Raw genomic sequence first — 13,542 nt, 5'->3', positions numbered from 1 at the left:
ACAATACATATCAAACTGCTATATTTTCTCAAACAAAATTAAAAACGCATTGCGGTGAGGAGCCTTGACAACTAAAAACATATATTCTAAAGACCAGGCCTGATGGTTAACTTTAGTTCTATCTCATATTTTGTATTACTTGAAATAATAAAACACATGTAGCAGTCACGGTTGTCCCTGTCTCCTGTATCACGTGCATGTTTAAATCAACACGACGTATGCGCCTCTCTATATAGCCACGTATATATTTCATTTGAATTGTCACTTTTCTGTATGCTTACACTTTTGTTTTAAGTTGGTCATATGTCTCTGACGTTATACACATCCCAAGCAAAACAACAACGTGGACATATAATAGAGACATGATGCTTTAAGTAGATGTGAAAACTATTCCAAGTGTCAAGATTACAGACCATAAGAATACAATGAAAAAATGGTTCTTGGTTTCTTAGAACATCAGTCAATTTTTTATTATAACACAATAGGCACTTTTTCTGACCACTTACTCTCCGATTATATGAATGCATATCCCAGTTGCTTTAGCTTCTGTGATAATAATGTAAGGTTTAACGGCGAATAATATGGCTGCTCAGTTCCGATAACGAGATGCTGAAATAATGTGCAAAGTGCAACCTTTTATATACAATATCGAGGAAGAGATCGAGGTCTGTTGTCAAGTTGCAAGAACATGTAACCCTATCCCATGTGCTGTAAATATTGCAATACAATAAGTTTAAACCGACAAACAGGGAGATGAACTGTAGTGTGACTGTAGTGTGAATCCTACACCGGATCAAATTGTATCTTTAGCAATTATTACTGCAAACAACATGATTCCTTGACTACTTACTTTCCAATCATATGGGTGGCATACCCTAATTGCTTCAACTTCTGTGGAAGGAATGTTAGGTCGAGTGGCGAGCAATATGGCTGCTCAGGAAGAAGGGCTAAGTGCTACAACGACATGGAACGATGGTTTCTAATTAAATACGGTCGAGGTACAAAGAAAGAAAAGAAATTATCTACTTTTTACTAAAATTACAATCGTTTTTAAGATGTAGACATAGACAAGCTTTACTTACAGCAAGTTACCATTGTACAATATACTGTATATATTCCAGACAAAGAAGAATAAATTATGATTAACTTTGATAAAATATTTGATGACATTATTAAAAATTATATTCTATTTATAATAATATCATGGATATCTAAAAAAAAATAAAGTAATTTCGATATCATAGTTATCTAAAAAATAAACTAATGTCTATATCATGGATATCTCAAAAAGAAACTAATGGCTATATCATGGATATCTCAAAAAGAAACTACTGGCTATATCATGGATATCTCAAAAGAAACTAATGGCTATATCATGGATATCTCAAAAGAAACTAATGGCTATATCATGGATATCTCAAAAGAAACTAATGGCTATATCATGGATATCTCAAAAGAAACTAATGGCTATGTCATGGATATCTCAAAAGAAACTAATGGCTATATCATGGATATCTCAAAATAAACCTATGACTAATCTAATATAACATGCAGAAATCAGAAGTAACTGAATAATAATACCCTAGTAAACAATCACATGCATAAAATATTCTCTAATCAACTTTGAAAACGAAATTACAATGAGTAGAGGTTTCTTCAAAACGTTTGCCAGTAAAATGTTGAAGCACTGAACTATAAACAAGAAAAGTGTGAAGACAACAAGCTTTGTAAAATTTAACAAATAATTTATTTCCTGAGACAAACAAGGTAAAAATGCGAAAAATAACTTACAGTTCTACGAATCAAATCCAAAAATAACCCCAGATTTACAAAAGAAGTCCTAGTAATAAAGGTCGTAATAAAACTGAGTTCGAATCCCGATGAAATACAAGATGGAAGGCGATGATATATGCTGTGATCAGCATCGTACTGACGTGTCAACAGTTCTTTGTTGAATCACAGAAAATAATAATCCAGTGTTTGAATAATGTGGATATTTCGATAACTGTCCTTGTCCAAGAACTAATTTGGAGTACAAGTATTTCCAGGGAAAAATAATCTCTTGGAATCCAAATAATTTTAAGAAAAATTAAAGACTCAAACTGGTCATAAGAAAAACACCTTTAAGTGTCAATGGTTTAAAGCCCGACTGCCCAAATTCTCTATAAAAAAAGTTATACACTAATTTAAGACGCAAAACAGATTTCCATATGATGGTCACATGATCATGTTTCTAGAACAAGATAGAAGCTTTTTACATGCCTCACATCACGTACTCCCGGTATGGCCTTGACTAAAACAAATGATGTTTACTCTGGGAAAGAATATTAAAAATTTTTTAAGTTGTTTACTTAAAATCTTACTGATTCTGAATCAAGGTCAGGAACTATGTCAGCATTAGATGCAAAATTTATATTATTAGTTGTTTATGAAAAATGGTCAGGTCAAACTGCATTTCCAGAAAATGTCAAATCCAGTAAATAAAGTTACATTACAATAGCATGTAATAGAATAACAATTTTTGGAAACTAACAAATAAACAATTAAATTAAATCAAATATAAATTAAATCAAATATAAATGTTGACGTTTGTAAGTGTTCAGTTCTGCCATCGGATTTTTGGAATCATAATGTGGGAAAATATGAAGTCTTTCAATTGTAATTATCAAAAAGACGCTATGGAATATAATGTTTATTTTATTTTGAGTGCAGTAACAAGGATGTACTTGCATTTTAATGTAGTCAAAATTGCAGTACAATTTCGAAATGTGTAATCAAGCTTGAGAACCTATGGCATGGTTCGGATTTGCAGAACTAAGAAAGTACATTTTGAGAAAATTAACGATAAAAACTGTCAGTACAGTTTTGCCATACTTATTATCAGCCAAAGAAGACACGTTTATGTCTTGCCGTTGGATGTTATTTGTAGGAACCCAGACTTATCTGGCGTCTATCTCTAGCCTAAATTCGAAACATTGTATCAAAAAAGTTAACGCGGAATATGGGAAAGCAGCTGGTATGTGGCAGTCCACGAAACGTCTGCTTTAGTTCATTCAGAAACTAATGTAATCAACCAAAACGTAAAGTGTCTACTACGTGAATGTTCATGATTTATTTACAAAGTAGTTCCTAATACACTATTGGGCACACGTGAGTGCAATATGAAGTACACGTGGGTGCAATATCGTAAAATACTGCACGATTCTGACAATGAAAAGTTAACAGAGAACAATGAGCATAAAATAATCGATATGACGTCACTTGTTACCTATGTATATTGTACATAATAATTCAGTCGAGTCATGTCAACCTTAATTTAAACTATTTGTGTATTGTTCTGTTTTAAATTACGCTTGCTTAAGATGACTATATGTAAAGCAGACGAAGTGAATTTGATGATACTATCAAATGCGTATTTGAGGTTGCAGATCCATTACTTGTATGAAAATATCAATCTGAAGAGAGGATGCAAGTCTTTTTATTAATCATATGCATTCAACTTTCACTTTTTCATTCACTGAGTCAACAATGTATTTGCTGATGGAGAAATTTCGAAAGAAACATTTAGCAACCGGATGCAATTTTTATGAGCATGCGTTGACGAGTTCTAAATCGTCTTTAGGGTTTTATATCCGCTTTGTTTTTAGTTTATTTTATTTGGGAAGGATTACTTAATTCGATTACACAAAATGTGACAAACATTTGTAGATTATTGAAAAGTTTGTAACTTACCTGCATTCCAGACTTGTATGGATAAATACCTGTCATAAAGGCGTGCCTGGACCTAAATAAAATGGATTTTGGTAAGTTGCACTTTGACGCACATTTTCTCTCTATCTGAGAGGGAGAGAGGTAGGGTAAAGAGGTATTTCAAATAGCTAAATTTTCGGCACTTATTATTACTGGCGGTGTAAGAAGAAACCCATAAATTCTGGGTGAATTTTAAATGTTGGTATGGGCCGTGACAAATGAAACTCTGTATTAACCATGACTTATGTCTATATATAGATAATTTCCTGAATGACAGAGTCAAAATACCTATCAAATAGTCATACAAATTGCTACTACCTTCAACAGCAAAGAAATCCTAGTGGAAAACGATCGAAGACAAACTATATATTTATGCATGCTGTAAAGCAGGGTCTCTGACATACATAAGGTGTGCAACTTCATCTGGAGTAGTGAATAGTCAAATGGCTAAAAAAAGTAATGTAACGTCTTTGTCAAAGAGTGTTACGTGAGAGTCATTCAACCATCCTCACACCACAACGGTAGTGTTCTATATAAATTAATATACTATATTTTCTGGAGATTACGACTGACAGCTGTTGATATGGCACCTGTTTTCAAATTTTGAGATGCATGTTACGCAAAAGTCATCAATTTGTAATTACCGCTCATCCCGTAAAGGACAGGAACTTATATTAGGTTACATTTTCAAAGAAATTAACATCTGTGTCTTGCATAATATTAATTTCTTTTTTCATTTTATTGGTACCTTCTATCATTGTTGTCTCGACTGTGACCTATTCTACCCTGGTTATACTTTATCTCAGTTTCTAGGAACATTTTATATCATGGTAGTAAATCAGTGTCCATAATATATCCCTAGAAACGGAAGCAATATATAAATGTTTTGAAATTTCCGAGTTGTTTGATGTCCTTTACCATACTAGAATGCAAGGCCTGATGACATTTTACCCTTTGTTCCATGTCCTTTAAGATACAACAGTGCAAAATCTAATGACATTTTATCCATTGTTCCATATCCTTTAAGATAAGAGAATGCAAGGCTTGATGACATTTTACCCGTTGTTCCATGTCCTATCAGATACTAAAATGCAAGGTCTGATGACATTGTACTCATAGTGATATGTCCTTTAAAACAAAAGAATGCAAGGCTGGTTGACATTTTACCCGTTGTTCCGTGTCCTTCAAGATAAAAGAATAAAGGCCTGATGACATTTTACCCGTTGTTCCATGTCCTTTAAGATAATAAAATGCAAGACCTGATGACATTTTACTTATTGTTCCATGTCCTTAAATATACTAAAATGCAAGGCCTGGTGACATTTTACCCGTTGTTCCGTGTCATTTTAGACAAAATAATGCAAGGTCTGAAGTCAATGTACCCGTTGTTCAATGTCCTTTAAGATACAACAATGCAAAGCTTGATGATATTTTACCCGTTGTTCCATATCCTTTAAGATGAAATAATGCGAGGCCTGATGACATATTATCCATCGTGCCATGTCTTTTAAGATACTAAAATGAAAACCCTGATGACATTTTACCCGTTGTTCCATGTCTCTTAAGATAAAAAAATGCAAGGCCTGGTGACATTTTACCCGTTGTTTCATGTCTCTTAAGATAAAAAATGCAAGGCTTGATTACATTTTAACCGTTGTTCCATGTCTCTTAAGATACAAAATGCAAAGCCTGATGACAATTTACCAGTTGTTCCATTTCCTTCAAGATAAAAGATGCAAGGCCTGGTGACATTTTACCCGTTGTCCCATGTCATTTAGATACAACAATGCAAGGCATGTTGACATTTTACCCGTTGTTCCATGTCCTTTAAGATAAAATAATGCAAGGCCTGATGACATTTTACCCATAGTTCTTTGTCCTTTAAGATACTAAAATGGAAGACCTGATATTTTACCTGTTTATCCATGTCCTTTAAGATACACCAATGCAAAACCTGATGACATTTTACCCATTGTTCCATGTCTTTTAAGATACTAAAATGCAGACCTGATGGCATTTTAGCCATTGTTTCATATTCTTAAGATAAAAGGATGCAAGACCTCATGACATTTTACCCTTTGTTCCATGTCTTTTAAGATACTAAAATGCCAGACCTGATGATATTTTACCCATTGTTCAATGTCCGTTAAGATACAACAATACAAGGCCTGATGACATTTTATCCGTTGTTCCATGTCCTTTAAGATACTAAAATGCAAGACCTGATGATATTTTACCCATTGTTCAATGTCCTTTAAGATACAACAATGCAAGGCCTGATGACATTGTACCCGTTGTTCCATGTCCTTTAAGATAAAAGATTGCAAAGTTTGTTGACATTTTACCCGTTGTTTCATGTCCTTTAAGATACTAAAATATAAGACCTGATGATATTTTACCCATTGTTCCATGTCCTTTAAGATACAACAATCCAAGGCCTGATGACATTGTATCAGTTGTTCCATGTCCTTTAAGATACTTGAATGTATGGCCTGGTGACATTTCATCCACTGATACATCAAATGCGTTTCAAGCAACAAAATGTCATGCATGGTAAGCGGTCAAAGGAACCGTTGACGGATGGATGAACAATATCACCATTATGCATCGCTTTTGTGACAGTTACCATCCCAAAATAAAGAAGAAAAAAAAAATCATATAACAGTTACAACATGGAAAAGATTATGTAGTCACTTTCGAAGACTTAGTACGGAACATCAAAATTTTGATCAGTCACCTTGTGGACTTGACCTTGAATATCACGGTTTACCTTTCCCTAGTACAGACATTTAGCTCCCCCTTCTCTCTCTCTCTCAAATGCTGATAATACTTACGGGGTACAGAGGGGCTCAACATATGAGTGATTGAGGATTATCCCTCCATAAGCCAGTTTGTCGATGTTCGGAGTGAGCATCCCAGGATTATGGAACCCCACATCATTCCAACCTGAAAATCAATTTTGTTTTTAAACACAATCATGCATTAACAGTTACAGGCGCTTCAACCGTAATCTCACCTTCTCTCTCTTTTTTCATTTGGGTTAAATTGTAAGATGCTTCATGCAAATAACAATGTTCTGGAAATCGCGTGTAATGTGATGAGATGGGGTGGAATTTCATGGAGTGGGTATGGGAAATCACCTCTAAATTTCTTTTCTAAGAGTTAGCTAATGAAAAATTGCAGGCCACAAATATTTCATAGATGGGACGAAAATGTCAAGTTTTACAGATAAAATCCAGGTAGAGGCCGATAAGTGGGTGGGTTTGATAATGGTCACCACGCTTAATGACAAATCGCCATATGTAACGATGCCATAATAAATAGTTAAATAAATTTACATATGGTACATGCATAATTATGCATTTTGCATATTGTATCTGCACGATTATTGGAAATCTCGAAAAAATTATAAGATCAAACTTGCAAGAAAGGAAGGAAGGAATTTGATGTATACATTTCGTAAAGCTAACTGACTAAAAGCCTGACATCATCATCATCATCATCATTTCTCTCTTTCTCTCTCTCTCTCTCTCTCTCTCTCTCTCTAGAAGTATGATAAGCTTTTCTTTCAAAATAATTCAATTAAAATAATGAAACAAAATCTTGAATTTCATAATAAACTAAAAGATAATTTTAGATATTGATCAGCTTTGTTGCCGTTAAAAATGTCAAGAGGACTAATAATTTTTTTCAATTTCGGAGTTCCATTTTTAATTGTTTGTCACATGGTGTAAAGTATGATGGCTTGTCTTTTCAAAGGAAAACGAAGTGCTTGTAACAAACCTATGTGTTAAACGTAAAATCTGTAAATTAAATTCAGTATTTAACGAAATTTTACAAGTACTCTTGTAAAGGATAATTTCACGATTTCTTTTCTGCAATCCACGACGTTAGCAATGCACCGGATGTCACAATATATTTTAACTGTTCAACAAATAATGGAAAAGAATATGGCATTATCACTAGGCAGTTGCAATTTTGCTGACAGTCTCCAATGTATTAGCAGCGTATTCGAGAAGACGGTTACCGACATGCCTGAGGAGGTGTTTTGTATTAAGGCGCAGCATACAAAGCACGACATTGACCGTTTTATCCTAGATCTCTACAAGTAGGAAAACATAAGCATCTAACAGCGGTTTGAGGAAACCCAGATTCCGCCGACAAATCAACAGAGAAGGAGCTGGAATTGTGGGATTTAATGCAATTTCTAGGCACATGAAAGGCGACGTTTTAGTTCACTAGGCCACCCGGAGTCCACGCCATAGGCGTAATCGAAGCAAAAGGCTACGAACACATGAAAAGTGTATGGAACACACTTCCTGAAAAACTATGGCATTGATACAGCCCATTATTTAATCTCTTTGGAGACTATTCTAGATACCATTCTCAAACTTACAAGCGGAGTCGTGTCCATGGTCAGTTGCTGCCACACAAAACAAAAAACAAAAAAGGAACCCAGTGTGTTCCGTCCACGACAGCGAAAGGCTAATCAATTAGAATAAGTTTATTATATTTGTTAAAATCAAAACTTCTTATAATTATTATAGACAGTCCCTCACATCCCAGAAACGTAAAATCTAATGACTAGTTATTCAGCGTTAAATATAATAATCAGATTGATAGTATCCGATGCAGGAAATGCATTCTAGTTTGTAAGATATAGTCAATCCAAAATTACAGCAAGCCTCATCGCAATTTAATAATAGTTTAAACGCCGTTGATAATTACTGTTCTATTCAGTAGATATTGATCTCATTCTTTAGCATGACATGATTGCAAACTTAGTTTCATACAACTTTGAATGTTGAAAAATACCAGTTACGACCTGCATCCATGTAGATTTTTTCTAGTTCATGCTCTCAGATTATTTCGATAGTATGTAAATTTCTCTGATACGGATTCCCCAAAAGTTACGACGGCATTTGTGAAAAGAAGATCATAGACGCATAAAATTGGTTCAGAACCATAGAAAGGCAAGGAAATAATTGGCTCAGAACCCTAGTCGGGCAAGGGAATATTCGATTGATATCCACAGATAACTCAAAAAGAATCTGGCTATAAAACAATCTTAGGTTCATATAAGGACAATCCGTTTTGCTACCTAATTCAAATTTAAACTCAATTTTCAGGAAGGATTTAAAAATAAGAGAAGAGTTCTTTAATATTTATTTAAAAGTTGTTTTTTATATATATCAATAATGGTGCTGACAAATGACACTATTTGGACAATGAAGTGAAATTGAAGTATCCTTCCGTCGACGATTTGGCGAATATCATTAATGTTAAAGGTAGAACTTGTCTGATTTTTCTTTTAAACGGAATCTAAAATATGCTTACAATAAATATTGATTGGTCGTGGTGGTTGGGTTTCAATGAAAAAACAACATATATTTTTGACAAAGGTTTTATTTATGGGCCTGAGATCAGATGATATTTGTCAGAGAAATGCGATTATATAAGGTAAATGAGTACCGAGTTAGGTATATTCTATTGTAGATTATTTAGATCATTTCAGACGAGCTGGAGATCCTTTAGTAGCTATTAAATCCTTTGAGGAACTTGATATTCGTTTACAAATTTGTTGTATATAATAACTTATTGAAGAGTCTGCGTTCCTTTTACACGCATGGTTTTGAGATATCTTGTTCACTACTGAATCATTGACCTTTAGAACTTACTTCTTAAAGATTACATGAAATTCATTGTTTACTAAACTTGTGCTTGAGTAATGAAGAAGTTAATGAAAACGAAATCATGTCATTAATTGAGAAATTAAATCTGGTGTTATCTGGTGTCGAACCAGGAAGAGGTTTTATAAGTAGGCTGTTCAACTGGTAAATACATAATTGTTTCATATCATACAAAGACGTCATTTCAATGGAAGAGCAGAAATACTTAAAATTCTGGCAACTCTTAACTCTCGCACAATGGGATATCAATGATGATGCTGGACGACTGGACAGAACCAGATTCAGAAATGCCAATCTGATGCTTCTTTTTAAGGTTGTGGTGGATGGTTCAAAGGATAGTATTTTCATTCCAGATTTAACTCTTTCATTTCGAAAAAGAATTGCATATTAGTTTCGAAGAGGCTCTACTTACCATAGTGGTAAGTATCAAAACTTCTGTGATCTGTAATTGAGAAGGCACAAAATAGTAGTGCCTTGTGACAACTAAACATTTGTGAATGTTATTAACAATGTTCAATCCAGAAGCGGATTTCATAAAGCCTGTCTGCTTCCAATCTGCCTGATGTGATTTTCAAATTAAGGCTCGTTATGCAGAGAGTCATGACACTAAACTACCCGATCTTCTTTCGGCATAGTATCTTGATAAATTTGTCGGAAAGGAGTTTTTCAAAATTACGAAAATCTTAAACATTCAGCAAGTCGAAATTCCAGAGTTGTCGGTTCAGTTTTCAGTTAACTAGTAAATATATTGTTTCATGTATTCTCGTCTGACGTATTTTATCCGGATTAACGAACGTTACAAGACCTGATATTCACAATGATTTCCAATTTGGCTTTTCATTAGTACAAATATTTCTCACATGTCCATTCTTACATCTTTCTTAAATTTGATGTTTTTAGAAATCAATTTGTTGCATCACAACCAAGAAGATCAATCAATGGTACCTTTGCAGAAGAAAATTCTAGGAATTTAAAACTTAGTGAATATCGAAATTCCATTTTTGTGAATTTTCTTTCATTTAACAGACCTTCCTGCTGATTTAAATACTCCATGCATTTACGCTCATTTTCTTGCTAGAAACTTTAAATGATAGATGTCCCCGAACCGAAATAATAAATTAAAACTTTTACTAAAAGAAATTGCTAGGTCCGATCTTCATTGCCCAAAGAAGGCCCTACCCATTACATTGTAGATAGTTTTGGCAAATTCAACGAGAATAACGACTTTGTCTTATGGTGTTGTTTTTGTCGTTTTTAACGGATTGTCATTGTGAGGTGAAACGAAATATGATGCCTTATTTATGGAATTAAGTGTAAATATTAAATTTCGCCAAAGAATGCATAACACAGATTTGTTCTTTTTTATTTTAAATTATTTCCAAAATTTTCTTTGTTACATGTATCATTTATACTGGCTTCATACAATCTCACTTGTATATTTATTACCTAATCTTTAAGTTTTGAACCAATAATAGTTGACAAGTTCTGACAGTCAAAACAGGTAATTATTTCAAAGAGATTGCGCCAGTTTTCGGTCGTGGTTGTAATTTCTGACAATCCTTGAACGCAGATCCGTGCCTATAATACGTTTTTTATATATTAAAAACATCATAATTTACATAAGAAAATCTGTATCACTGATTAAAGTGTATGTCTTCCAGGTCATGTAGGCGCACTTACTAAAATTAAATTAAATATTAATTGTTGCTCTAAAATTTAGAACTAATATAGTTTGACCAATCAATCCATATTGTTTAATTATATTCATCTTGAATGTCATAACAAATCTTCCACACAAATATTGTTGACTATGACCTGTCACAATGGTGGCCAGGTACTAATCGGGGTCAAGAAAATGAGAACGTTGAGTCTATTATAACAAAAACATAGTGAATATTTGTATTTTTTTCCACAAGTACAGCTTTCATTTTGAGATCACATCGCGCGACGTTCAATCCGGTTTATACTGGATCGCACCTTTAGGTTGACCTCGTCCAAAAATGTCAACGAACTTTAGCAATGATTTTGCCATGTGTATTTCTTTGGGGCGTGTACATAATAACCTTCTATGGAATATGGATATATGAGAATCGAAATCAAGTGAATACTCACCATATAAAGATATGCGTAATCTAATTACAAAACATTACACCTATTACTGAAATGTAAAACACCCGAATGACCTATATCACTTATATTCTAGTTTTATTGTAATGATTCATACATTTATATGCTTACAGTTTGAAAAAGGTTCCTTAGAGAAGTCCCCCCACCACCGCCAAAGGAAACGAAAGTTATATCTCGCAATGCAGTCAAAAATGTGTTTCGAGCTACGAACACCTCCTCCAGTATTTATGATGTTTAATTCACTCACGCGCTTGTCCATCCATCCATTCATATTTGATAACCGCTTATACAGTATATGGCATATGTTTTCATCCACTGAACCCACGTCAACGAACCTTTATGGTTTTTCTGTGAGTTTTTTTTAAGCAATATTATTCTGTGTGAATTATATGAGATGCATGATTCATAGTGACAGAAAATAATTCCTGAACACACATACACAAACATACGCACATACACATACACACATGAGAGAGAGAGAGAGAGAGAGAGAGAGAGAGAGATTCATTGAGACAGATGGACATAGCAATAGGTAAATGACTGACCGAAATCGTCTGCAACAATGAACAGAATGTTTGGTTGGGCCCCTTTCACCGCATGAAAGTTGCAACAGCACAGACAAATCCAAAGACAGCTTAAGACCCGAGTCCTCTCCATATCGCTGTATTCAGTATATAACAAAATGTGAACCCTTGTTTTTCTTGAGCATACAGCTATATTTCCAAAGATCACGTGTTATATATATATATATATATATATATATATATATATATATATATATATATATATATATATATATATATATATATATATATATATCATTAAACTGTTTCCGGATCAATATTTGGGTTGCGCACATTATCTTTATTATAGGTTTACTAAACTGTGCCCCGGTCAATAACTGGAACGCGTGCATTATTTTTATTCGAGGATCAGAAACGAGCATCACACGCACTCTGCTTCGTCTTGCTTACGATAACAGACTTATCAGGTTAATAGGTCCGTCCATGTTCGTTTGTCCATTCTTTATCATATACATTGGTTGAATTGTTATCACGTATGTCAGTGCTTTGTTTTCCAGTCAAAATCGGCGACACGCACATTGTTGTTCATTGTGAAATAATTTGGAATGATTAAATGCACTCATTCTTGATACTGCTTAATATAGAGTTGCTAGGAAAGCAAGTGTAAGTCTTGTCCGTCCATTCGTCCGTTCTGTACTTTAACTTTCAGATTGTACAGTATATCCTGTTTTATGCATTGTTTCCCAGTCAAAATCTTGAACCGGAACCAATAGAAAAGGGCATCTGATAATTTTGGTGGGAAGTCAGTAGAATTAAAAGACTATTGCGGCTCTGTTGAATAAGTACATGTTAATAGATTGAAAAATGAAACTTATTTTGAAATTCCCTAGAAATTAAGCACGATCATTTCGATTGTAACGATGGAAATCAAATCTTAACGTTTGAGTCTTAGCAACGCGAAGTAAGCCAGTGTTGTAAACAAAGACGTCTTGTTTCGACTACGGTTATGCACTCCGTTGCTTAGCTTACTTAGCCTTTCCATACATATCATGTGAATATTGAGAGATAAATCTATTTGAGCAACTTCTGAATGGAACTGAAACTCTGACATTAGGGAAAATTTAACAATTCGCCACCAAAAGACTTTGACGACGGCGCTCGCGTTAGCATGTAAATCTAGTAAAGGATCACATATTCCCCAGCCTAAACCTCATACCTAAATATTACCCAGCCTAAACCTCATAGCTACATATTCCCCAGCCTAAACCTCATACCTAAATATTCCCCAGCCTAAACCTCATAGCTACATATTCCCCAGCCTAAACCTCATATCTACAATTTTCCCAGCCTAAACCTCATAACTAAATATTTCCCAGCCTAAACCTCATAACTAAATATTACCCAGCCTAAACCTCATAGTTAAATATTACCCAGCCTAAACCTCATAGCTG

The 13,542-nt window shown here is 34.2% G+C and overlaps 1 protein-coding gene across 1 annotated transcript in view; it reads right to left on the bottom strand.

The window, feature by feature from the left end:
* The window catches only part of LOC149776482 (arylsulfatase B-like), a 28,298-nt gene extending 16,005 nt beyond the window's left edge, over positions 1-12,293 (bottom strand). Inside the window, exons 1-4 of the mRNA XM_089940915.1 lie at positions 12,113-12,293; positions 6,585-6,696; positions 3,733-3,784; positions 851-954 (exon numbers count right to left, since the gene is read on the bottom strand). Coding sequence (XP_089797041.1) covers positions 851-954; positions 3,733-3,784; positions 6,585-6,696; positions 12,113-12,224 — 380 coding nt within the window. The 5' untranslated portion in view covers positions 12,225-12,293. The remainder of the gene's footprint in view (positions 1-850; positions 955-3,732; positions 3,785-6,584; positions 6,697-12,112) is intronic.
* Between the last annotated feature and the right edge of the window lie 1,249 nt (positions 12,294-13,542).

Source organism: Sinohyriopsis cumingii, chromosome 18, assembly GCF_028554795.1.
Source record: "Sinohyriopsis cumingii isolate HCF-2022 chromosome 18, ASM2855479v2, whole genome shotgun sequence".
In the NCBI taxonomy this organism is placed as follows: Eukaryota; Metazoa; Mollusca; class Bivalvia; order Unionida; family Unionidae; genus Sinohyriopsis; species Sinohyriopsis cumingii.
Note: the sequence above shows the minus strand (reverse complement) of the source record. Positions and strands in the feature narration are given on the sequence as shown.